At 43.7% G+C, this 23,187-nt stretch overlaps 1 protein-coding gene across 1 annotated transcript in view; it reads right to left on the bottom strand.

Annotated features, from left to right (window-relative positions):
* Positions 1-1,490: 1,490 nt before the first annotated feature.
* The window catches only part of SYT10 (synaptotagmin 10), a 36,608-nt gene continuing 14,911 nt past the window's right edge, over positions 1,491-23,187 (bottom strand). Inside the window, exons 3-7 of the mRNA XM_035127965.2 lie at positions 11,350-11,914; positions 7,424-7,544; positions 4,990-5,161; positions 2,993-3,122; positions 1,491-1,562 (exon numbers count right to left, since the gene is read on the bottom strand). Coding sequence (XP_034983856.1) covers positions 1,491-1,562; positions 2,993-3,122; positions 4,990-5,161; positions 7,424-7,544; positions 11,350-11,914 — 1,060 coding nt within the window. The remainder of the gene's footprint in view (positions 1,563-2,992; positions 3,123-4,989; positions 5,162-7,423; positions 7,545-11,349; positions 11,915-23,187) is intronic.

Raw genomic sequence — 23,187 nt, 5'->3', positions numbered from 1 at the left:
GAATAATCTTCGACAGGACCACAGGAGGGAAGAGGGATAGAACTCCTCTTCCCCAACGCTACAATCCCAATACTTATCAGATCCATCCTCAGGGGCTGCATTATTTTTAAAGCCCCCCCCCGCCAACCTACACACTTTAAATGCAAAGGTGCATTTAATAACACAGCACACATTTGGCCCTAACACGAGTAACTTTGCACATTTCGGTTTCACATTTACACATAAGACATCTTGGCGCACACCAGCATTTCTTAAACTTTGGGGAAAGGGTGTGAGAAATCACAGGAGCAGATGGGGGTTGCCAGCTGGCCATCCGTGGCTAAGCAGCTCCTGTTTTCCTTGGCTGAATGGCTAACTGGGCGGCAGACCAACCTTTCCAGCTGGGTTGCATGAGGGAGAGAAGGGGAAAAGCTCTTCTCTACACTAAATCTTCCCTTGCAGCTTTGCACCTCAGTTGCACAGCTGGCATTCTTCTGGCTCTCAGGCCCAGATTCAACCAAGCAAACAAGGACAACCCAATGGAGAACAGGGGCTGTATCCAATGTCCTCTGTGTATTAGGACAAGGGCTCATGCACTAGCAGATGGGCAAGTTTTCACATTGCACAACAGAGGAATCAAAGCCAACTGTTGAGCTCAAGGAAACTCGTTGCACAACAGATTGCACAATCTATTTTACAGAAAAGTTACCAGCAACCTGCTTATGTAGTTTTTGGTGCAACTGCATTTCTTTCGTGCCAAACATTTCACCAGTGGAACAAATATACTGCTAAGTGACTTTAGCACTATATTGGATACAACCCCCATTCAGTGTTGGTATGCACCCCAGATTCCTGAGCACAATTGGGAGGAGACTGTGGTGCGCGGGGGGGGGGGATTTGTGATTCTTGGAAGTGCTGATGCTCATGTGAACTTCCCTGAGGAGGCTCTTTGAATCCCCCTCTGTATTGGGACCACAGAATGTACAATACATTCAGAAAGGGGGCGGATTTAAAGAAATACTAGTGTACATGTAAAAATACTGTATGAATGTTTGGCACACTCATTAGGGAGCTGTGATAGAATGCAGTTCCCAAAACATGATTCACCCAGTGGCAAACCTGTTTTTGCCTCTAGGTAATATATAAAATTGTCACCACTTAGAGGCGAGTTCACAAGAAAGGAAAGTACAACAGAAAGCTTTATGTTGACACAATTTGTGCTATCATGAGCATTATGTTGCTTTCAAGGCCTTACACACACCTGTATTTGTGTCCTTCTGAATGCCTTGTTCAAACAAAGAAAGAAATGATCATGACGTCTGTTCATGACATCTTTAACAAGTGAAAGGTGAGTTAAGAATGAGAATCAATGGTATTATTATGCAGTAGAAATACAATGGATCAAAATGCAAAAATCTGGATGCAGGTCATCAGCTAGACCCAAACCTTTTGTAGCATATAGACATGGTGAGCTTGTTGTCAAGCTGGTCATCAAGAATCCACTGTTCAAGCTAGGGTGTAAGTGGTGGTTTTGGTGATGAGCAAGATCCTTGACTGTCAAAACTGGTTGCTCGGCCTGGCAACTAGAAGAAATAAAATATTTTAAGAAGAGTCCTGTTGCATCCACAGGTCCATCAAGCCCACCGTCCTGTTTCTTATAATGGTCAACCAGTTGCCTCAGAGAAGTCCACAAGAGCCCTCCCCCCACTTTTCTCCCCAGCTTCTAGCATTCAAAGGACTACTAGCTCCACCTTGCCATTGTGATCAACAGCCATTGACAGACCCATCTTACCCCATGAAGGTATCTAATTCCCCTCTAAAGTCATCTAAGATAGAGGCCACCACCACATCTTGTGGCACCAAATTTAATCAAGATTGAATTATTGCCAATTGTTCAACATGAGAGACCACTGGAGAGTCTTCTAGAAGCTTCTGTTGGTCCAAAAAGAAGATATATTTACTGGATTTGAACATTAAATTGTGCATTATCATGGGGTCAGAGAAGACTGGTGGTGGAGCCCATATCTAAAACTGGAGATCTGGAGGATGCCCTAAAATACATATCGCTGGGGATTTTATGAAAGTACCATCTTCTATATTCATGAGCCCCAGGTGTGCATAGCAATTTTGCAGTTATGTGTGGTCAGTTCACCTCATCATCTATATAGATTAGCCAAGTGGCTATTTTTTTGTGTGTGGCAAATTGTGTGCTAAAAATGTCTCGACCAATGAGGAAGACTCACTGGGTTGCAATGTGTTTGGGCTCAAACATTATCAGTTTATTGCTTATCACATCAGTTTGATGTTCAGGCATTATCCTGGATAGATGTGGTTGTATATTATTGTATCTTAGCCATTTTATTTATACTCTCTTTACATGTTTACATTGCCTTTTGGGATTAAAGTTGGATTTCACTCTTGCACATATTTTAGAAGCATCCAGTAATATTTTTTGTCCTAACTTTAGTCCATGCTACAGTGGGGTTAGTGTCATATGCCTCTCCTAACAGAGCAAATGTCATTTAATTTGGGGGAAATGGTGTTTGTATGGATAAAGTGTTTTCAAAAACTTTCCTGTAATTCTGATCCTATTCAGTATTTTTTAATATAGAAAAGAAAGGAAAAGAAACAGCAGAGAATTCAGTCCCAGATTTTCTGGTTTTGTTTTTGTCTGAAATACATCAGTATGAATGTTGTTAACAGGTGGCATAGAATGTAAAAGAAAGCCACTGAAAAATTGAATTGGTACTCTCTTCTACCGGCTTTTTCAAATAATTTAATGACATGTTTAATACAAAACAGGGTTTCTCACCTTTGTTTGGTGGAAAAGGTTTTTAGGCTCTTCTTACATACGCTGTTCTGCATTTAACCTCTTTTTTTTGGTCTCCCTTCACATTTCTATTTGACAAAAATGCTGCCTCATGAAATTGAGAGGCCTATTTGTAAAGAAGGTATTATATAAAATAGTGATAATGAGGAACAGGCTGCTGAAGAGATGCTTTAGTCCTCTTACCTCTACCAAGGGATGCCAGTGGGTTATTGGCTTGCGAGGGTACGCCAGCATTTCATTCCAGTGGTCTCTTCCAAGGCCTTCAGCGTCAAGTCCAGCCCTACATACTCCAATCACCTCATTGTGTCCCACTCTAGGATTAAAGGTGGAGAACAGAACGTCTAAAAAGTATCCACAATGCTATGCGTCCACAAATATTGCAAATGATAGGTAGAGGAGCCACATTCTGTGACAGGAAAAGCTAGATCAGGCATCCCTCCAGATGTTTTGGCCTACAACTCCCATGATCCCTAGCTAACAGGACCAGTGGTCAGGGATGATGGGAATTGTAGTCCAAAACATCTGGTGGGCCGAAGTTTGGGGATGTCTGAGCTAGATATTTACACCCCAAAGCACTGGGAATTTTGTGTGTGTGTGTGTGTGTGTGTGTGTGTGTGTGTGTGTGTGTGTAAATTATTGGCAATATTAAGGCTGCATGCAACCTTGTACACACTTACCTTGCAGTGTGCCCCATTGAATTCTATGGGGCACACTTATGAGTATACGTGTATATCCCACTTTGTGTTGATGGTGGTGAAAAGCAGACAGAGTACTACATTTTAATCAATCAATCAAACAAACAATCATTCCAATTCTGCTGTAATGAGGCACCCGCTGCCACCGGTTCTGCTTCGGCAAAGTGTCAGCATAAACACATCTCCGTCTATCTATTATGCTTTGCTGGTATCTTGACAACAGTGGAATTTCTGTTCTATACTGCCAGGCACACTTTCAAATGTGCCCCTTTAACCTTTATTATTTTTGGTTAAAAGCACCATTAGCCATGAGAGCTAGATCTATTTTACATTTAATAAGGAAAGGTAAAGAAATACAAGGCTCCTTAATATTCAGGATTCTGAGGCAAGCCTGCATAGCAGCAGTTTGGTGGGAAGCAGGGCTTGCTTCCTATTGAGCCAGTGTGGTAATAATAATAATAGTAACAACAACAACAACAACAATAATAATAGTAATAATTTATTTATTTATACTCCGCCCATCTGGCCAGGCCTCCCCAGCCACTCTGGGTGGCTCCCAACAGAATATTAAAAACACGATAAAACATCAAACATTAAAAACTTCCCTAAAGAGGGCTGCATTCAGATGTCTTCTAAAAGCCAGATAGTTGTTTATTTCTCAGTTTTTAATCTATTGTGAAAGTGTCTACCTACTTGCCATTATTTCTTTACTTATCATATGTTTAAGGCTGCCATGCACTCTCTGTGGGGCTATCCTTGAGGTTGGTCCAAGGACTGGCATACCCTCCAACATTTCTCCAATGAAAATAGGGACGCCCCATTCCGTAATGATAATTTTACTATTTATACCCCACACATCTTACTGGGTTGCCCCAGCCACTCTGGGCAGCTTCTAACATTTATAGAAACATAATAGAACATTAAGCATTTTTTTAATAAAAAAATCCTTATACAGGATTGCCTTCAGATGGATGGGGGGGGGGTCTGATAACTCCATACCCTCCAGCATTTCTCCAATGAAAATAGAGACATCCTAAGAAAAAGTGGGACATTTTGGGATCAAATCAGAAACCGGGACGGCTTCTCTAACTCAGGGACATCTCTGGAAAATCGGGACACTTGGAGGGTCTGGATTGGTGCAGAATATGGTGACTAGGTTGCTTGTGGGGGTAAACTACTGCCAGTGTGTAACACCTTGCTTGTTGGGCTTGCTTAGGCTACCAATCTGTTATTGGGCAAAATGCAAGGTTTTTGTACATGCAAAGTTGTCTACAGCTCAGGAGCAGTTTACTTGACAGACTGCCTTATACCTTGTATACCCAGAAAGTCCCTGCTTTAGGTCAGTATAAAGATAATAATAATAATAATAATAATAATAATAATAATAATAATAATAATAATAATAATAGATTACTATACCACCTGTTCTTCTTGAATCCGCCCCCCCCCCAAAAAAAAATCAAAAAAGAGAAAAATGCAGCATACCGGTCATAGTCCATAACAGCGATGGAGAGGCTGACTTGGTCCACGTTCTCTGGAGGGATGTCAAAAACGATGGCCTCACTGTATACTGGATTGAGAGTGTTTTTCTTTGTAGTTGTTTTTCTCTTTTTCAGGCGCCGACCATCGCACATCAGGGACACTTTGACGTATGGATCTGAGATAACAGGAACGGAGGTCAACACAACTGGGCAGGAGGACAACAACAGTTCTCACGTAGAAGAGAAGAGGAAGCATTTGGTTCCACCACGAACGCATAGGAAGCTGACTGATACGCCAAGTCAAGACTTTGGTCTATCTAGTTCAGTTCTTTCGACACTAACTGGCAGTGGCTCTCCAGGGTTTCAAGCAGGGATCCTTCCCAGTCTGAGCAGGAGACACCAGGAATTAAGTCTGGTACCTTCTGCACGCAAAGCCTTTCTCCTACCACCAATATACACTAGCTGATGTGCTCAACAGTGGCTGCTAGCCATGATAGCTATGTTCTCCCTTCCTTGTCAGGGACATTATGTCTCTGAATACCAATTGCTGGGAATCTCGGGTGGGCAGAGTGCTCTTGTGCTTGCAGGCTTCCCACAGGTATCTGGTTGGCCACTGTGAAAACAGGATCATTGGCTGATCCAGCAGGCTTGCCTTATGTCCTTGTATTCAGAAATGACACCCATTTATTCAGGGTGGTGAAAAGCCCAACATAGCAAACCAGGTTCAATGACATTTGGGGTGCAGATTGTCACTCTTTTTGGCTGGGATTCAACCAACATCCCGGCAAGTTCCAGTTGCTTATTTAAAGTGGATTTGGTGCTTTTGTGAGACCACCTCCTTGAAAAATCGGACTTTTTTTTTGTTTGCAATAAAGAGTGATCGGAAAATGCACTGGAATGGGCGTGATAATGACTGTGTGGTGCAACTTCAGATAAGCTCCTCCCAAACAAACTGAATTCTTGGTACTGTCATAAACTGGCTAGATGCAGAGGAGTGGGGGTGAGGCAGAAGAAGGCTTAGATGCAGCAGCAGGCAGCTACCACAGCAACAGCAGCAGGGGGGCCAGGGCTGGTGGGCAACAGCGGGTTGCCTGAGGGCAGCCCCGAGCTCTGCCAGTCCTAGTGCTTGCCAGTGTGCCCCCCACCCCCATGCCTCTCCACTGCCACCTGTGCGCCAACCAGCCTGGCTGAGAGGGAGGAAGGGGGAAGGCCCCACCACTGCCACCTACTGAGGAGGGAGGGTGAGAAAGGCAAGAAAGTGCCTCCTGCCACTGGAGAGCCAGTGTGGTGTAGTGGTTAAGAGCGGTAGACTCGTAATCTTGGGAACCGGGTTCGCGTCTCCACTCCTCCACATGCAGCACCTTGGGCTAGTCACACTTCTCTGAAGTCTCTCAGCCCCACCCACCTCACAGGGTGTCTGTTGTGGGGGAGGAGGGGAAAGGAGATTGTTAGCCGCTTTGAGACTCCTTTGGGTAGTGATAAAGCCGGATATCAAATCCAAACTCTCCTTCTCCTTCTCCTGGGCTCTGTTCACCCTTTGTGGTCTCTGTGTGTGCCCCCCTCTGCCCAGTCTACCAGGGGGATGCAACACTTGCCCCACCCTGGGTGACGGCAACCCACGCTATGCCACTACAGAGTAAGGTGTGGCATGAGGACTCGGAATCCCAGACAAAATTTGTACTAATCTGCCCCAAGACAAGAGAAGAAAACACGGAACAAATGGAAGTGTGGCTAGGTCCTCAATTCAGCAAACTAAACGGAACATACTTCTAAGTATGCATGTTCTAGAACTGCATCCTAAAGCAGCTGCAAAATGCACAGAAGCTGTCACAAGTTAAGAACATTGCTAATGCTGTTTGTAGTGCACTAAGTGACACTTATCAGGAATATGTCAAGGTCTTGGAATGAGGAAATAAAGCACATGATGGTATTCCTTTGTTTTCGTTATCCTGAAGCTAAAATGACACAGAGTCTCACACATTGTTTAAATCCAAAGCCAACAGAGGGAAGGTTTCATCTGGGCAGAAGAAGGGTGTCCCCGAGTACTTTTCCAGCTCAGAATAATCTTCCTCAATCAATCAATCAATCAATCAATCAATCACCAATGTAAGGAAGATACAGAATTCCTCTCTCTCTCCCTTGAATCTTTCCCCCTGCTCAAGAAAAAGCAGCTTGGAGGAGGCAATTTTGAGCTGTGGGTGTTGGGAAATGACAGGAAAGGAGAAGGCTAAGCAGTTGCTTCCACTCAGACTGTCTTTAGTTTTGCTTTTTGTTTTCAAAAGTGAAAGAAAGAAACCTAAGAGATCCACATATTGTTTAAGTCTCCTCGTCTGTGAACTCAAGATCAAATGCCCTGAAATCCTGATGGCAAGAGCCTTTCCCCAGAGAGTCATCACTACCCACAGGTGAAGGTAAGTGAAAAGGAACATTGCGCTTACCTGATGAGCCAGTGATGTCCATAGCTTTAAGATTTCTGCATTTGATGACTGTGAGGGTCATCCTCCCTGCTGTTGGCAAATAACAAAGGGAAAACATGATCTCCCCCAAATCTATGCTTTCCTGGAAAAAAGAAGCACAAACAAAAACATAGGTTAAAACAAGGGGTGGGCCAACTTTTCCAGCTCGAGGGACACATTCCTTCACGGGCAACCTTCTGGGCTGGGCAGCGGGACCTCCACACCAGTGGTGGGTGGAGTAAGAGGCAACAGATGTGGTGAACATCAAGGCTGAGGCAACTCAGCATGCCCTGATTCTTGAGGTTGTGTTGAACAGCTAGGAGTTCTTGGACTCCACTGATGGCAAGAAACTCAAGTGCCTCCAAAATCCCAGAGCTGCCATTGAAAGGAGGAAACTGCTCCTGATGAAACAAGAAACTTGGGTGGGCACCAGAAAACAGGGGTAGGTCAACTATTTCTGAATGATTTGTAGTAGGTTAGCCAGGGGGACGCCAGGGCTTTCTGCTTCCTCCAGTTGTTTAACAATGGCAACTGCAAAAAGAACCTGCGGGTGGGGGTGCTAAAGTAGACCGCTGGAAGAAGGGTTTTCATGGGGGGCAACCAGAAATGAATATTTGGGTGAAATGACTCTTGAGCTCAGTTTTGGCAAATAATAGTTTTGGCACATGAACAGATGTACCCTGCTCCTTAATTCTAAGTGTACATCTCATCCCACCCCCTACACCCCAGGTTTAGTAAAACCCCAAGGTATAGCCCACAGGTTTGAAGGCTGCAAACCTTCGATCAGTGCTGGGGCCCCGCTTTGCCTGTAGAAAGGCCCAGGTTTGGTCCCTGGCATCTCCAATTAAGTGGATCATATAGAAGTGGTGCAAAATAATAAAAGGTCTCCACCCAAGACCCTGGAGACCAGGTGCCATCCAGAGCAGGCTGAACTAGCTGGATAACTACTCTGACCTTTGTTACTAAAGCTATAGAGAAAGCTTTGCTTGCTGCACACAATGACTCTTTTCCAGCTGAAAGGTTGGAGCTCTCAATCTGTGCTTCTTTTTTTTCCTGCGAAGCGGCAAGGTTATTATTTAAAATTCTAAAAAGCAGTTCATTACCAGCAAATCAGGATACAGCCACAGTAAGCCACACACTATAATTGGCCTTGTGTGTCTCGGAGAGCTGAAGGCACTTGTACTAATGTCAGAAGGCAAGAACAGCAATAATGTTCAGCTGCATGCATATTAGCAGGTCTCTAACGATAGTGTTCTATTTTAGAGGACAAAAGTCCTGCTCAAAATGAAGCATTGGATGATCCTTGAGGCTCTGTATAGGGTATGATGGCCTCACTCTTTTTGCATGCCAGTGGGCCATTATGATATTTGTAAAGAGCCATCAGATGTAATTTTAAAGCCCTGCAGTCTGAAGTATTTAATGCGATGTAGTATTTACTTAAGTCACAGGCGCATCAAAGGATATGGAGAAAGTTGCAGCGTGGCATTGATTAAAGTTGCAACCCCAGCCTCTAAATGAGTAAGCGCCACTGAATTAAATGAGACTTACTTCTGAGTAGACTGACAGCAATGCACCCTTAAATTCACAGCATTAGGTTGGGCTGACACCTATTTGTATGTTCAAGAACAGGCATATTATTGTGGCACCCATATATATTTGAGGAGTGCTATTCATCATGAAACTCTCCCCTTCTTTTTGTGTAGCATTCTCTCCATATTCAGTTCAGTGAAACACTGATGGAGTATCTCAGAGATGCTTAGAGCAGTGGCTGGGAACCTGTGGCTCTCCAGATGTTGCTGGACTTTATTTTAAGAATAACTGAAGAGCAGCTCTTGGTGGCTACTGCTTGGCACTTGTCATTCTCTGTCTCCTTGAATGCCACCGGCACAGCGTTGTTTCAGGGCATATGTGTGTGGTGGTGTCATTTTAAAAAATGGTGGTGGTGATGAGGGACACCATTTTCTCCCCCCAAAATGACACACTGCCTTCAGCATTTGAGGGTGAAGGAGAGAGGGAGGTGGCCATCAGTTAGTGATTGCCAAGAGGGATGTCAGCTACCTCTCATGAGAACTTGGGCCCAAAATAATTCGAGCATCCTGATTTTGATCAGCAGGATGTTGGAGGGTATGTCATTGTCTCATTAATGGAATTCAGGGCAGCAAACATACAAGGGCTAAAAGAATTAAAACATCTAAAAACATATTTTAAACAATTCCAGCCCGGGACAGATCTTTGTTTCAAAGGCTTGTTGAAATCCCATACATTGAAATGAATGGACATGACTAACTTAGGTCTATTAATTTCAGTGAGTCTGCTGTGAGTCAAACCAAGTTGTACGCAACCCTATTTTTTTGTATTTCTGTTTAATTGTCTAAGGTTCATTCTATGGCTTTTCCTGATATTATGCTGTTACCCGTGGCCCATTTATTTCCTCCTTGAAGATCAGTGTATTGCTTTCTTTTTAGATATCTAAGAGTAAATTGATTTATTAAAAATCATGATTTCAGGGGCAGGCATTTCTAATGTGATCAGAAAGAGATTATCTCCATCCTGCACACATCCTGCTCCCAATGTGTAAAGAGCATCACACTCCTTGACTGCCTCAAGGGTATTTTCTTTCATGACAGACTCCATGTCTGTCCATTCTCATTGACATTCTCATGGACATTGTCCATTCTCGTTCACAACATGCAGCTGAGAAGCCAAAGGATGACGGGACATTTTTTTTTAAGGTGGTGACTGGTTCAAAGGTAGTGAAACAAAAGTTAGGAACAGATGAACCGTTTTTTATAGTGGGAAAGAAGTAAACAATGGATCCCATAAAGACCTGTACTGGGATCTATAAAAGATGCAGACAAATGATCAAGGAGATGGACAATTACTCAATGAGGAAAGCTTACAGTAGTTGGAGTTTTTTTTTTTAATAGCTTAGCTGGGGAAAAGGTGAACCATTTTAGGGTTGTATGAAATTATGTATATTGTGGAGATATTTGGTAGGCCTAACTTCTCCCTCTGTCTACAGGTAGGTAGCCGTGTTGGTCTGAGTCGAAGCAAAATAAAAAAAATTCCTTCAGTAGCACCTTAAAGACCAACTAAGTTTATATTTTGGTATGAGCTTTCGTGTGCATTGTATCTGAAGAAGTGTGCATGCACACGAAAACTCATACCAAAATATAAACTTAGTTTGTCTTTAAGGTGCTACTGAAGGAATTTTTTTTTATTTTGCTTCTCCCTCTGTCATAATACTAGAACTTGGGGTCATCCAATGAGTCTGAAAGTCAGGAGATTCAGGACAAACAAAACAAAGTACTTTTCCCACACAATATTTCTTCATGGTGTGGAGAAAGTGGATAGGTATAACTAACCCGTCTCTTGTAAAACAGACAAAAGTACTTATTCGCACAGTGTTTAGTTAAAGCAGTGGAATTTGTAGTGATGGCCACCAACTTGGGCAGCTTTAAGGGGGGATTAGACAAAATCATGAGGGCAAGGCTATCAATGGCTATCTGTTATGATAACTGTGTACCTTGAGGATCAGAAAAAGTATGCCTTTTAAATACCAGCTACCGAAAGGACAGGAGTGGGAGAGTGCAATTGTTTTCATGTCTTGCCTGTGAGCGTCTCAAAGGTATCTGGTTGGCCACTGTGAAAACAGAATGCTATCTGAACTAGCAGGACACTTATGTTCTTATCTGAGGTAGGACAGGGCTGAACATTCTCCCCCCCAACTGTAAAGTGCAGGATATTTACCATCTTTCTATCTGGCAATTATTGATGTGGGAAAGTATGGAACTGAATCTTAGTATATTGGTGAAATGATCTTTGTCCTACAAAGTATGATGCTGTCGAATAATAATTCATGATATTTTTGTATCACGTATCACATTTTGAAATATGCTGCTACTTACTGCAGTGGCACAATGGATGTCTTTCCATACTGTGGCCTCTCTAGAGAGATCGGAGACCTCAAAAAAGTTATCCAGAATGACTTCTCCAATCATATCATGTCTAGAAAATCTGTCAAAATCATATACACTGAAATGTAGCTTCCTGTTGCAAAGTTGATCATAGGCTACAGGAAACTGAAAGGTTTCATTGAAGGCAGGGTTCAACGTCTTTCTGTGAACCCGTGTCTGAAACTTTTTTTTCCTGTCTGGAAGAAGGTAGATTTTCACATAGGGGTCTGATGTACCAGTGAAGTCTTTAGCTGGTAGTTCCAAGGCTTTGACAATGGTAACCAAAAGCATCTCATTTTCATAATCATACTTAAGGGTAAAGTTGAGTTTCCCACAAGTTTTCACATCCTCTTTCTGGCCTTCTGAATCCACAGATTTCTGTTTATAAAGTTCCGGTTTTATCCTTCCAATGCTGGTAGTTGTCTCCCCTCTTTGTAAAACAGGATCTGTCCCCATGTTAAAATCAATGCTGGACACCTGCATTTGCCTTGGCAGATGTCTCCTGAAGGAATTGTGCCTGCATGCACAAAGACAAAGAAATTAACACTGATAATCTCAAAGGGAAAGAGAATAACTTTCATATAGCTAAAAATGAAAGGAGTAAATCAGCCACTCACATTTAACAAGTTTCCATTATTGTTATAACACTCTGGAGAGAACAATTACTAACAACACTAGGTAATCCAGGAAGATAATTCAATGATTCAGTTCAAGAAGAATGTTGACAATTTGGAAAACAACAGCAAACAACAGCAGCAGCAAATACAGAGGAGAGCTACAAAAATTACAAAGGGTTTAGAAAGCAAATTCTATTTGGTAGACTGAAGGGAATGGCCATGCTTAACCTAGAAAAAAGAATCTTGATGAAAAATGGGTACCCTATTTCTGGTCAGTATGTATTAGAGCAGCAAAAGGCAGAAACGAGAGTATCAAGTTGCTCAAGAGCAGGGGTCAGCAACCTTTTTCAGCCGTGGGCCGGTCCACCGTTCCTCAGACCATGTGGTGGGCCAGACTATATTATGAAAAAAATAATGAACGAATTCCTATGCCCCACAAATAACCCAGATATGCATTTTTTTAAAAAAGGACACATTCTACTAATGTAAAAACATGCTGATTCCCAGCCCGTCCGTGGGCTGGATTGAGAAGGCAATTGGGCTATATCCGGCCCCTGGGCCTTAGGTTGCCTACCCCTGCTCAAGAGAGGCAGAGACCACCGAGGAATGCTGATATGTGAGAGCGGGGATCAGCAAACCTTTTCAGCAGGGGGCCAGTCCACTGTCCCTCAGACCTTGTGGGGGGCTGGACTATATTTTGAAAAAAGAAGAAGAATGAATTCCTATACCCCACAAATAAACCAGAGATGCATTTTTAAATAAAAGCACACATTCTACTCATGTAAAAACACCAAGCAGGCCCCACAAATAACCCAGAGATGCATTTTAAATAAAAGGACACATTCTACTCATGTAAAAACACGCTGATTCCCAGACCGTCCGTGGGCTGGATTTAGAAGGCAATTGAGCCGGCCCCGGCCCCCGGGCCTTAGTTTGCCTACCCATGTGTGAGAGAATCTATTGGGCATAGTATATTCCCACCTCACAGGCAATTGTTGGCTGCTACAGATGATAACCATTAAAAGTGAATTAATCAAACAAGATCTCCAGGGACAAGGGTGCAAACCTGATTTTTTTTGGGGGGGGGGATAAATCCTGCCCTGCATAATCAATCACATGATGTGGCATGCATACACCATTTGAATGGCAATGCCCATCGACTTTGGGGGGCAGCCCCCTCAAGTATTTTATTGGGGTGTGTGTGTGTGTGAAGAGACCTTGGCCCCTAGGAGCTGGTTCCTATGTCCAGGAATGATGAGAGTTGCAGTTCAGTGACATTTAAGAATTCTGGATCCAATTCATTGAAAGATCAAGCTTTGTTGATAAGATGGCTATCTGTATTAATCTGAAGCATTTCCAGTGACCTGACTGTGCCACAAAAGTGAACCCCCCCCCCCACAAAGCTCCACTGGTTGCTTGATGGTTAACAACCTAAAAAAGTGAGGAAGCCTTTCTTTCTTTTTAACATGCAGACAAGGATGAGAATGGAAGCTGGAGAACATCAGCAGTAGAGGACAGGTTACAAAAGTAGATATTCCACAGCTGTTTAGCTGGACTTGAATTCAATGAGGTGGGGACGGGACGGGACAATGTTCCAGTGTTCTGTTGAGTACTTTCCCCTGGAGATTACATTGCTTAATTAAAATATTGGTTTTTTTAAACCCCCACTTTTCTTTTCTTTTTGCAAGAACAAAACCCTGTACTATTTATTTTACTTTCGCACGGACATACAGATTTTGTTCTTAACACCTCATTCTCCCTACCCCCTATTGAATTTAAGTCAAGATTCTTTCACCCCTATCAAAGCTGAATTTGCCAGCCTGCCAATTGCTCTTGTACACAGAATGTAATGTCATTAAGAGGCAGTTTGTCTGCATGTTCCCCTGTTATCCATGCATGGGGAAGGTACCTGTACCTGTGCAGCACTCTCCAGGTTCTCCATTTTTAGAGTGCACTGAAATAAAGAAGAGACCCAGCTGTGACGCTCGCTCTTTCATACCGGGAGTACAAATTGTCCATGAGAAAACTATTGTGTTGTGCTTCGTGAAAAAGCACTCTTTCCATTTACACCCAGAGTGTCTGCTAAATGGAAAACCCTCAAGTTGCCATCTTTTGTTGAACAGGAATGTCAGACTGAACTAAGTGCAAGCCGCACAGATGCAAGCCTGTTTCGCCCCCCCCTGTCTCTTCATCACATTTCATCTGAGCACTCTGACTGCATTCAGATGCAACAATCAACTGTGGTTTATCAATATGTAAATGCAGGGCCGGCTCTTCGTAGACCCCTGGTGGCGCAGTGCACCACGGCGCGGGGCTGGTAAGCTGGGCGCCGGCCTGGCAAGGAGGAAACCAATTGTGCCCTGCGAGGGCGGGGCAGGCGGTGGAGCGATCTCCGCCCCTCAGCACCAGGGCGCGCGATCTGCTCAAGACGGCCCTGTGTAAATGTACTCTGGGCTCATGCAACCATTTCATGTATTTATTACATTCGTATCCTACTCCAGCACCATCACCATTTTATGGTGCTGGAGGAGACTCTTGAGAGTACCATGGACTGCAAGAAGATCAAACCTATCCATTCTGAAGGAAATCAGCCCTGAGTGCTCACTGGAAGGACAGATCGTGAAGCTGAGGCTCCAATACTTTGGCCACCTCATGAGAAGAGAAGACTCCCTGGAAAAGACCCTGATGTTGGGAAAGATTGAGGGCACCAGGAGAAGGGGACGACAGAGGATGAGATGGTTGGACAGTGTTCTCGAAGATACGAACATGAGTTTGACCAAACTGCGGGAGGCATTGGAATACAGGAGTGCCTGGTGTGCTATGGTCCATGGGGTCACCAAGAGTCGGACACAACTAAACAACAACAACAACAAATCCTACTCCAAGGATATCAAGGCAGTGAATATCCCATTTCCTCTCCCCAGCAACAACCCTGTGAAGTAGCTTAGGTTGAGAAGAAGCGCATTTAGCATCCTGGAATCAAATATGTAACAATATTAGTTTAGTTATATCTGTTTGTATAGTCAGGCTTGTGGAGGTAGCTAGGAGGGCTTTATGCATCTTTGGCTAGCTGTGGCCTTACTTAGAATAGCTGGACCTGACCTTTGCCATCCATGCCCTAGTTACATCCATACTGAACTACTGCAATACCAGGTGCTGGAAGCCACAGGAGGGCAGAGTGTTCTTGTGCTCAGGTCCTGCCTGAAGATTTCCCAAGGGCACCTAGGTGGCCATTGTGAGAACAGGATGCTGGAATAAATAGGCCATTGGCCTGATCCAGCAGGCTCTTCTCATGCTCTTATGTTCTGTGTGGCTGCAGAAGCTCCAGTTTGTCCAAAATGTAGCTCACAAACTGGGCCATAGAATGTTGAACCTATGCCAGCTATGTTTGTTGTCTATTTCAAGTAACCAAACTGAAGGGCTCCTTTGAAAAGTCCATGACAGCTCAGGGCCAGGTTACCCCCAGGACCATCATTTGCCATATTTTTTAATTAATTAATTAATTAACTTCACTAAAGCGTAAGTTCATTCCACGTATCTTTACAATTTGCCTTTTTTCCCCTTCCCCCCTCCCCCCTGATCAGGACTTCCTTCTTCATATCTTTAACCATGTGGACAGTCTGTTCATTCGTGCTTGTATATTCGGGTTGGCTTCTCCCCTTTCTACCCAATTCCTATAAAATGCCCACTTGTTTGCAATTTTTTGGCATTTATTTTCCCATCTATCCTCTGCTGCTACCTGTGCAAATATTTCTGATTGTACATATTCAAAAACATACTGTAATCGTTCCATTTTTCCATATTCCATTTAGCTTTTTCTTTCCATCCTAGAGTAATAACTGCCATTCCAGCTAAAATCATGATCTTATACAACTCTTGATTGTTACTTTTTACTTTATTATTTCCCAATATTCCCGAAAATAGCAAGTCCCTATTAATTTCTATGTTTATTTGGAATAGTCCAGAAATTACCCTTATGATCCTCTGCCACTATTTTCCTTAACCAGATTGCATTCCCACCACATGTGTGAATAGAATCCTTTTTCGCAATCGCAATGCCAGCATCTGGGGCTAAATCCTTTCACTATGTACGCCATTTATGCCAGGGTTCTGTACCATTTTAGTAAAACCAAAACAAAACTACTTAATTCCTTATACTTTTCTATTTTGATATTGTTTATATTCTTCATCATTTCTTGTACCGTGTTTGAATGAATCATACCTTCTTGCTCCCATTTGATCTGGATTATCCTTGTCAATCTGTCTTTTTCTCTTATCATCAGTTTATATATCAGCCCTGCTATCTCTTTCTCCATTATTTGTCTTTTGTTCAGCACCATATCTATTTTCATTTCTGTCCTCATTGTCTCCTCTGCTCTTCCTGTTTTTATTAAATCATAAAGTCCTTCTACTATCAGCCAATATTGTTTTCCTATTTTTTCTAAAAGAGCTGTTTTTGTAACTAAATTCCCTTCTTCATCAAACATATCTTTTAATTTATAGAATCCCTGGTCTTCTAATTTCTTCCACCATCCAAGTTCCCTTTGGCCCTTCTGCATATATTTTAACGGCATCCATAATTTGACCCATATGACCCTGACCAAGCCCTGAGAGCGGCATGAGAGGGCCTGCCCTCTGTCTCATCTCCGCTGAAAAGATGATGGGCAAGTACAGTACAAGGGGTTTTGGGGTGGTGGCACTCAAATGATGGAATGCAATCCCTGGGGAGATAGAATCACAGAAGGTGGTAGAGACCACAAGGGTAATCTACTCCAAGCCTCTTTAATGCAGAAATCTTGGGAGATACAACAGGCTCATTCATTCCCTTCCCATTTTCAGCCAAGTGGAAAACTTAACGCTCTGCTGTTAAGTATCTTTGTTTTAGCTTTTACCGATTAGGATTCTCTACAAATGAGACCAGCACTAACATGGTGCAGTGCGGTATGCTCCTGTTCACTGTTTCAGTCTCTCCGTTATACTCAATCCCATTCCCTCTCCCACCTGATTTTCCAGTCCTCCCCCCTTTACAGTCAGGTGGTACTCCATAGCTGCTGAGCAGACCCTCTCCTCATTGGGTCTAATTTTTGGACCTCTGCAAACTTACTGTTTCCCAAAGCCTGTGGATACTTACCTTTTGTGCATGGACGGTGCTATTTTCACGACATAAGCAACACTGGTGCCAACTCTACAGGGGCTCTGGGTGCCTGGGCCCCCACAACATGGGACCTTGGAATTGATGTCCAAGGCCTGTCAGGCTTCCAACGTGACTTCTGGTAGAATCCGGAAGTCAGGTTGGAGGTCTCGTGAAACCTCCGACGTGAGCTCTGAGGCCCCACGATGCCTCGGAAGCACTGCTGCGGCACTCTGACATAATGTGACATCATGACATCATGACGTCACATTACTTTGTGGGTGCCATTGGGCACCCATAATCTGGGGCCCAAGTTGGCGCCCTTGAGAAGCAACAGCACTCATGTTTGGACATTGGAATAATGAATATTTTGCAATAGCAGCAGCAGCAGGAGGAGGAGGAGGCAATCTCTCAGCCTGAGCCAATGGAATGGGACAGACTATAGATTTAAATGGCAAAGGTCTTATGATTGTCCGTCTTTTGATGATGATATGGGAGGTGATTCAGCTGCCATCTTCAAATATCTGAGGGGTTGTGAGATGGAGCAAGTTTGTTTTGAGCTGTTTCAGAGGGCAGGACCTGAACCAATGGATTCAAATTGCAAGAAAGGCGAAAGAAGAACTTTCTGACAGTCAGAGCTGTTTGACAGTGGAATGGACTCCCTCAGAATGGACTCCTTCATTGGAGCTTTCTGAACAGATGGCCATCTGTCAGGGAGTCTTTAGCTGTGGGTGGCTGCATTGCAGGAGGTTGGACTAGATGGCCTTTGGGGTGCACCTTCCAACTCTTCAATTCTATGATTTTATATTGCCATAGTCATTTTCAGCTGCCCTGTATCTGAAACAGTAACCGTACATCTGTTCACCCCCTGCTTTTTTTCCTTTCAACGGAATGTGAGATGTCTTTTCCAAGTTGCCAAATGCTCCGTTGAAATTCAAAACGCCCATTTCAAAATACAGAATGATGTAATCACTAAATTGCAATCTCCCTCTGCCATACCCTCCCATCTTTTTGAAGTGCTGCAATGTTATATATGCCACTAACAGCTATTCCCAGGCGGGTGTAATGTAAAGTGGCACTTTCGCTCTAGTAAGCCAATATCCCGATGCCACGGCAGTTTGCAAGGCTTCCGAGTCACAACATTTCAGTGATAGGGCTAATTGATGCGTTAATTATTTAAGTGCGTCGCCGTTCCCATGGCAACATGGGAATGCTTTTCCGAGTCTGCAGGAACAATGGGCCTTCATGTGACTGCTGCGCCGAAGTATCAGAAACTCGGCCAATTAGGTAGCTGGGATGCCGCACCGTTAATGGCTCACACCTGCTGCCCTGTTTTCCCAGGCTGGTGCAGTGCACTCTGATTTGTTGTACTGCTCGGGGCACTGCTTCATCTCTCTGGCTCCCTTGATAAATTAAAAAATCCAACCTTTGCCAGCACTTAGATCCTGGACTACAAAAGCCTTCAGACACCTGGCAACCTGGTTAAGGTTGGAAGCTCATAGAATGGCAGCGAAGTTTCAATTCAGACAGTGGATTTTTTAAAAAAATGGAAATTCACTGCAGAGAAGCAACGGAAGAGAAAACAGCCAGCTGGATTTCTCCAGCAGGTTCTGTGCACCCCCTGTCACCCTCTACAGTACACACATTTAGAGGCATGCAGAAGACTAAAGATTGTCCAACTGCCCCCACCCTTATCCAGCGACTTCCAATCTCTTCCCAGCTCCCCACTGTTCCACAACTGTCCCTGCATCCGTCTCCCCTCCCTGCTCTTGCAAGTTCCATAGCCCAAAAACTTACTTGACGAATCTGATCTAGAAGACTCAGAGGTTCTCAGAGAGACAATCATGTCTGTGGTTGATGGGTTTTCAGTTCGCTTGCTTAGGATGGGCCTGGCGGGAGTGCTTCTTGACCCCACATTTTCTTGGAATCAAAGGTGAGCACTGCGACCCACTGCATTTTCCTTCAGCTTCATCTGATTTGTTGGTTGTGCAAGGTAGACACACGGACTCAGTTTTGGATGCTCTGAACCAGCACGGGAGCTCAAAACACTCACTTATATAGAATGTTGCGCCATTCACAATTTGAGATATTTTCCCATAAAGTTCTCTGTTCCCGTGCCAGGGCTGATTCACATGTGCATATATATTGCTGATGGATTGTTTTCATGGATTTCCAGCTTACCTTTGCAGGTACCCTCCAAATCAATAAATTACAGCATAAAAAACCTCCAGATTTAAAATAACAGTTAAAGCAGATAACAGCTGCTTATTTAACTGCTGCATCAAGTGATGACTTCTGTCTGTCCATGAGTCACCACATGTATTAGCCAAGCGATGAGACACCGGTAGTTGAACAGGCATGTGTGAACCAGGCATTAAGTCAGGCATAGGCAAACTTGGCCCTCCAGATGTTTTGGGACTACAATTCCCATCATCCATGACCACTGGTCCTGCTAGCTAGGGATCATGGGAGCTGTAGGCCAAAAACATCTGGAGGGCTGAATTTGCCTATGCCTGCATCAGGTCAAAGGCAGCCAACATGGTGTCCTTAGGACAGGCATCCCCAAACTTCGGCCCTCCAGATGTTTTGGACTACAGTTCCCATCATCCCTGACCACTAGTGCTCTTAGCTAGGGATCATGGGAGTTGTAGGCCAAAACATCTGGAGGGCCGCAGTTTGGGGATGCCTGCCTTAGGATGTTGTTGGACTACAACTCCCAACTGCCACATCCAGCACGACCATTAGTTAGGAATGATGGGAGCTGAGTCCAGCAACAGCTGGAGAGCACATCGGTTACTTCTGCATTGCATTGATTTCCATTCAGTTTCAACATGTGTAGAAATGCTTGAATGAGCGATGGCTTAACTGACACATTGACCTGGTATGTCTCTGTGTTGCCTCTGCATTTCTTCCCTTAATTCAAAACCTGTTTTCTTGTACTTATAGAAATGGTAAGATTCTCACTCAGGAACTCTGGAAGGAATCTCCTTGATTGGTTAAAACAATCGAGTCCAACAAGTAGAACATATTCAATTTGCCTTGCTGAGCCCTTGGGTAAACCGTCAGCACCCCCTGAGAATATGTGTTATTTGGTATCATTTGTTTTTAATCTTGGTTTTCTAATAGTTGCCATCCATTTTTATTTTCATTTAATCCTTCCTGGCTGTTCTATTAAGAGCAAGGACAAAGAAGTTCAGACAATTTGCCATTAATTACGGCTGCAATATTTTGCATGTTATTGCTTTTCCATCTCTTCACAAAGCCCGAAAACTCATTTTAACCTCCCCACCATTCTTTTTTAAAAATGCCTCTGCTAGTAATTGTATCTGGAAATTTTCCTTCTGTCTGGGTCAGGCTGGGGCTGTAAGTGGCTGAACCTGAATTCTGACATGGAGGGGTCTCTGGGGTCAGAGTACTAAGAAAGTCTTGCATCCGAAAAGCATATTGTATTATTCAGTTGAGCAGTTTCAGTGCATGCCTATGCTTGGACCCCCATACTTCTATGGATTCCACAAGGAAGACCAGAGTTAGGATCCACTCCAAATGCCATGGATTAGTCTGTACAAGAGGAAAACACAGACTGTGAGAAAACATTAAGGCTGGACGTCATAAGATCCAGGGGCAGTTGTATTATTAGGGAAATGGAAGCAATTGTCTCAGGAGGTGGTTGTGCCTCCCTCCTGGCAAACTGGCATATCCCTGGTCCAATGGCTTGGCCTGCCACCTCCTCTCTTACAAAGGCCAAGGGGGTATTTACTCAGAGCAAGGCATTCTGGGCATAGTGGCTGTGAGGCTGTGTGAGTCGCTGCTGAGGTTTGCTACAGTGGCTAAAAATGATGAACAAAAGAAGAAATGAACAAAAAGCCCATGTACGTACAGTCATACCTCGGTTTAAGTACGCCTCGGTTTGAGTACTTTCAGTTTAAGTACTCCACGGACCCGTCTGGAACGAATTAATCCACTTTCCATTACTTTCAATGGGAAAGTTCGCTTCAGGTTAAGTACGCTTCTGGTTAAGTACAGACTTCCGGAACCAATTGTGTACGTAAACCGAAGTACCACTGTACTATCACATATTACTGAAAGATTGGGAGAATTAATGCAAGACATTTCAGCACCTGAGGTGAAGTCGACCTATGTGTGTTCCAGCAGTGGCACTTCCTCCTTCTGTCGCTCACCTCAGGGACCTTCTTGCTCGTGTCTTGTTCTGAGGTACATAAGCTCCTTCTCTAGAGCAAAGCATTGTGGCCAGGTTGGTTTCGGAAAGCTCTTGCACGACCACTGCTATTGCAGTGGCTAATGCAGAGGTGGCTCTCCAGATGTTGTTGGACTTCAGTTCTCATCAGCATGGTCAATGATCAGAGGTAGTGGAAGCTGGGAGTCCAACAACAGGTTAGCCCCTTCTGCTTTAATGTTTTACAATAAGCTATGAAACATTAGAGAGGCGCTCTCCAGAACCTTGGCTGTCAAAATACCTTGGTGTGATGGACAGGCCCTGAGTCAGCCTGCTGGTGACCCAGCCATAGCTGCCACGTTATCCCTTTTTTACAGGGATTTTCCCTTATGCTGAATAGGCTTCCTCATGAGAAAAGTGAAAACTTGGCAGCTATGGACCCAGCAACCAATCAGAGCTAGTCAGAATGTCAGTTAATCATGAAGGACTGGTGAGTCAAAAATTCAGCACTTGACAGTTAAAGAGATGGGGGCACGCAGGAAAGGGGGACCTGTTCTGATAAGGATTAGGGGTCAGCTAGGCAGGGCAACCCAGTTTGATTCCCTGAGAGGAATTCGAAATCGTAGAAGGGGCTATGAGAGTGTTTTGGTATAGGAATACTAGCAGCTATTCTAGGTGGAAATAGTCTATCCTGAGACTAGTGTTAAACAAGGGTGCTGATTAAGATTTTAAAGTTTTCGGTGAAGAGTGTTTGCCTGATATGAAGCGTTGTGCCTCACATGAAAAACCGTCAAGGTCAAAACTTTCCTTGAGTGCAAATAAATAAAAGAACTAGCTTTGCACCAGAAGTGCTTCCACATTACATTGAACCTCTGAGTGGGGGATAATAAGTGAACACGAGACATTCTTCACATAAGTAAAACCCCTGGCTGCAATTTAATATAGAAACACTACCACAAACAGTTAGAGCAGACATCTCTACTGTTATTCACAGGGATAGTTTTAAACGCCCAGAAAATTGGTCTCTTTACTGAGCTTCCATTTTCAGTGAGGGAATCTGTCACATTTGGCTTCCCTTAGGTTATGCCCCTTGACTTGGGGAGGGACAACATTTGATGCTCTGCCTCAGGCCACAAAATGTATTGGTCTGGCCATGCCAAGGGTTGAGAGTCTTTCCCCCCTCACCTTCAAACACTCCACTCCTAAATTCACTTTATTTTTGGAGAAAACACTGTTGATCTCGCCTTGGTACAGTGGATTAAGATACATTGCCCCAAAAGCACTTTCCTGCCATTAATGTCTGGTTCTCTCTCTCTACCCCCCCCCCCCCAAATCAACAAGGATATTCTTCAGCCTGCCATGGACTCTGGAGTGAAGCTAAATTGCACTCCGGAGATAAACAACAGCAAAGTGGAAATACTTATTCTGGTGTCATTTATTGCTTGTTGGGGATCCAGAGACTTGAAAAATGATTTCTTTTCATAAGCAGCCCCCTTCCTTAATAGCATAAAACATAAAGAGGATGTAAAGTGTTCCAATTAAGATTTCTCACATTCAACCCCCCCCCCCGTCTATACCAGTCAACTTCCATATTAGATTATTGAAACTAGAAAAATCATGATGTGAGGTTATCTAAGCTGCTTTTCAGTGGAAACTACTTAGGTTCATTAGTCAGTTTTATTATTGAGTCAGTCAAAGACATCCTTGCTTGTAACACAATGATTCCAGTTACAGGTAGGTAGCCGTGTTAGTCTGAGTCGAAGCAAAATAAAAAAATTCCTTCAGTAGCACCTTAAAGACCAACTAAGTTTATATTTTGGTATGAGCTTTCGTGTGCATGCACACTTCTTCAGATATCTGAAGAAGTG

Source organism: Zootoca vivipara, chromosome 10 (genome assembly GCF_963506605.1).
Source record: "Zootoca vivipara chromosome 10, rZooViv1.1, whole genome shotgun sequence".
Taxonomy (NCBI): domain Eukaryota; kingdom Metazoa; phylum Chordata; class Lepidosauria; order Squamata; family Lacertidae; genus Zootoca; species Zootoca vivipara.
This window is presented reverse-complemented; position numbering and strand designations above follow the sequence as displayed.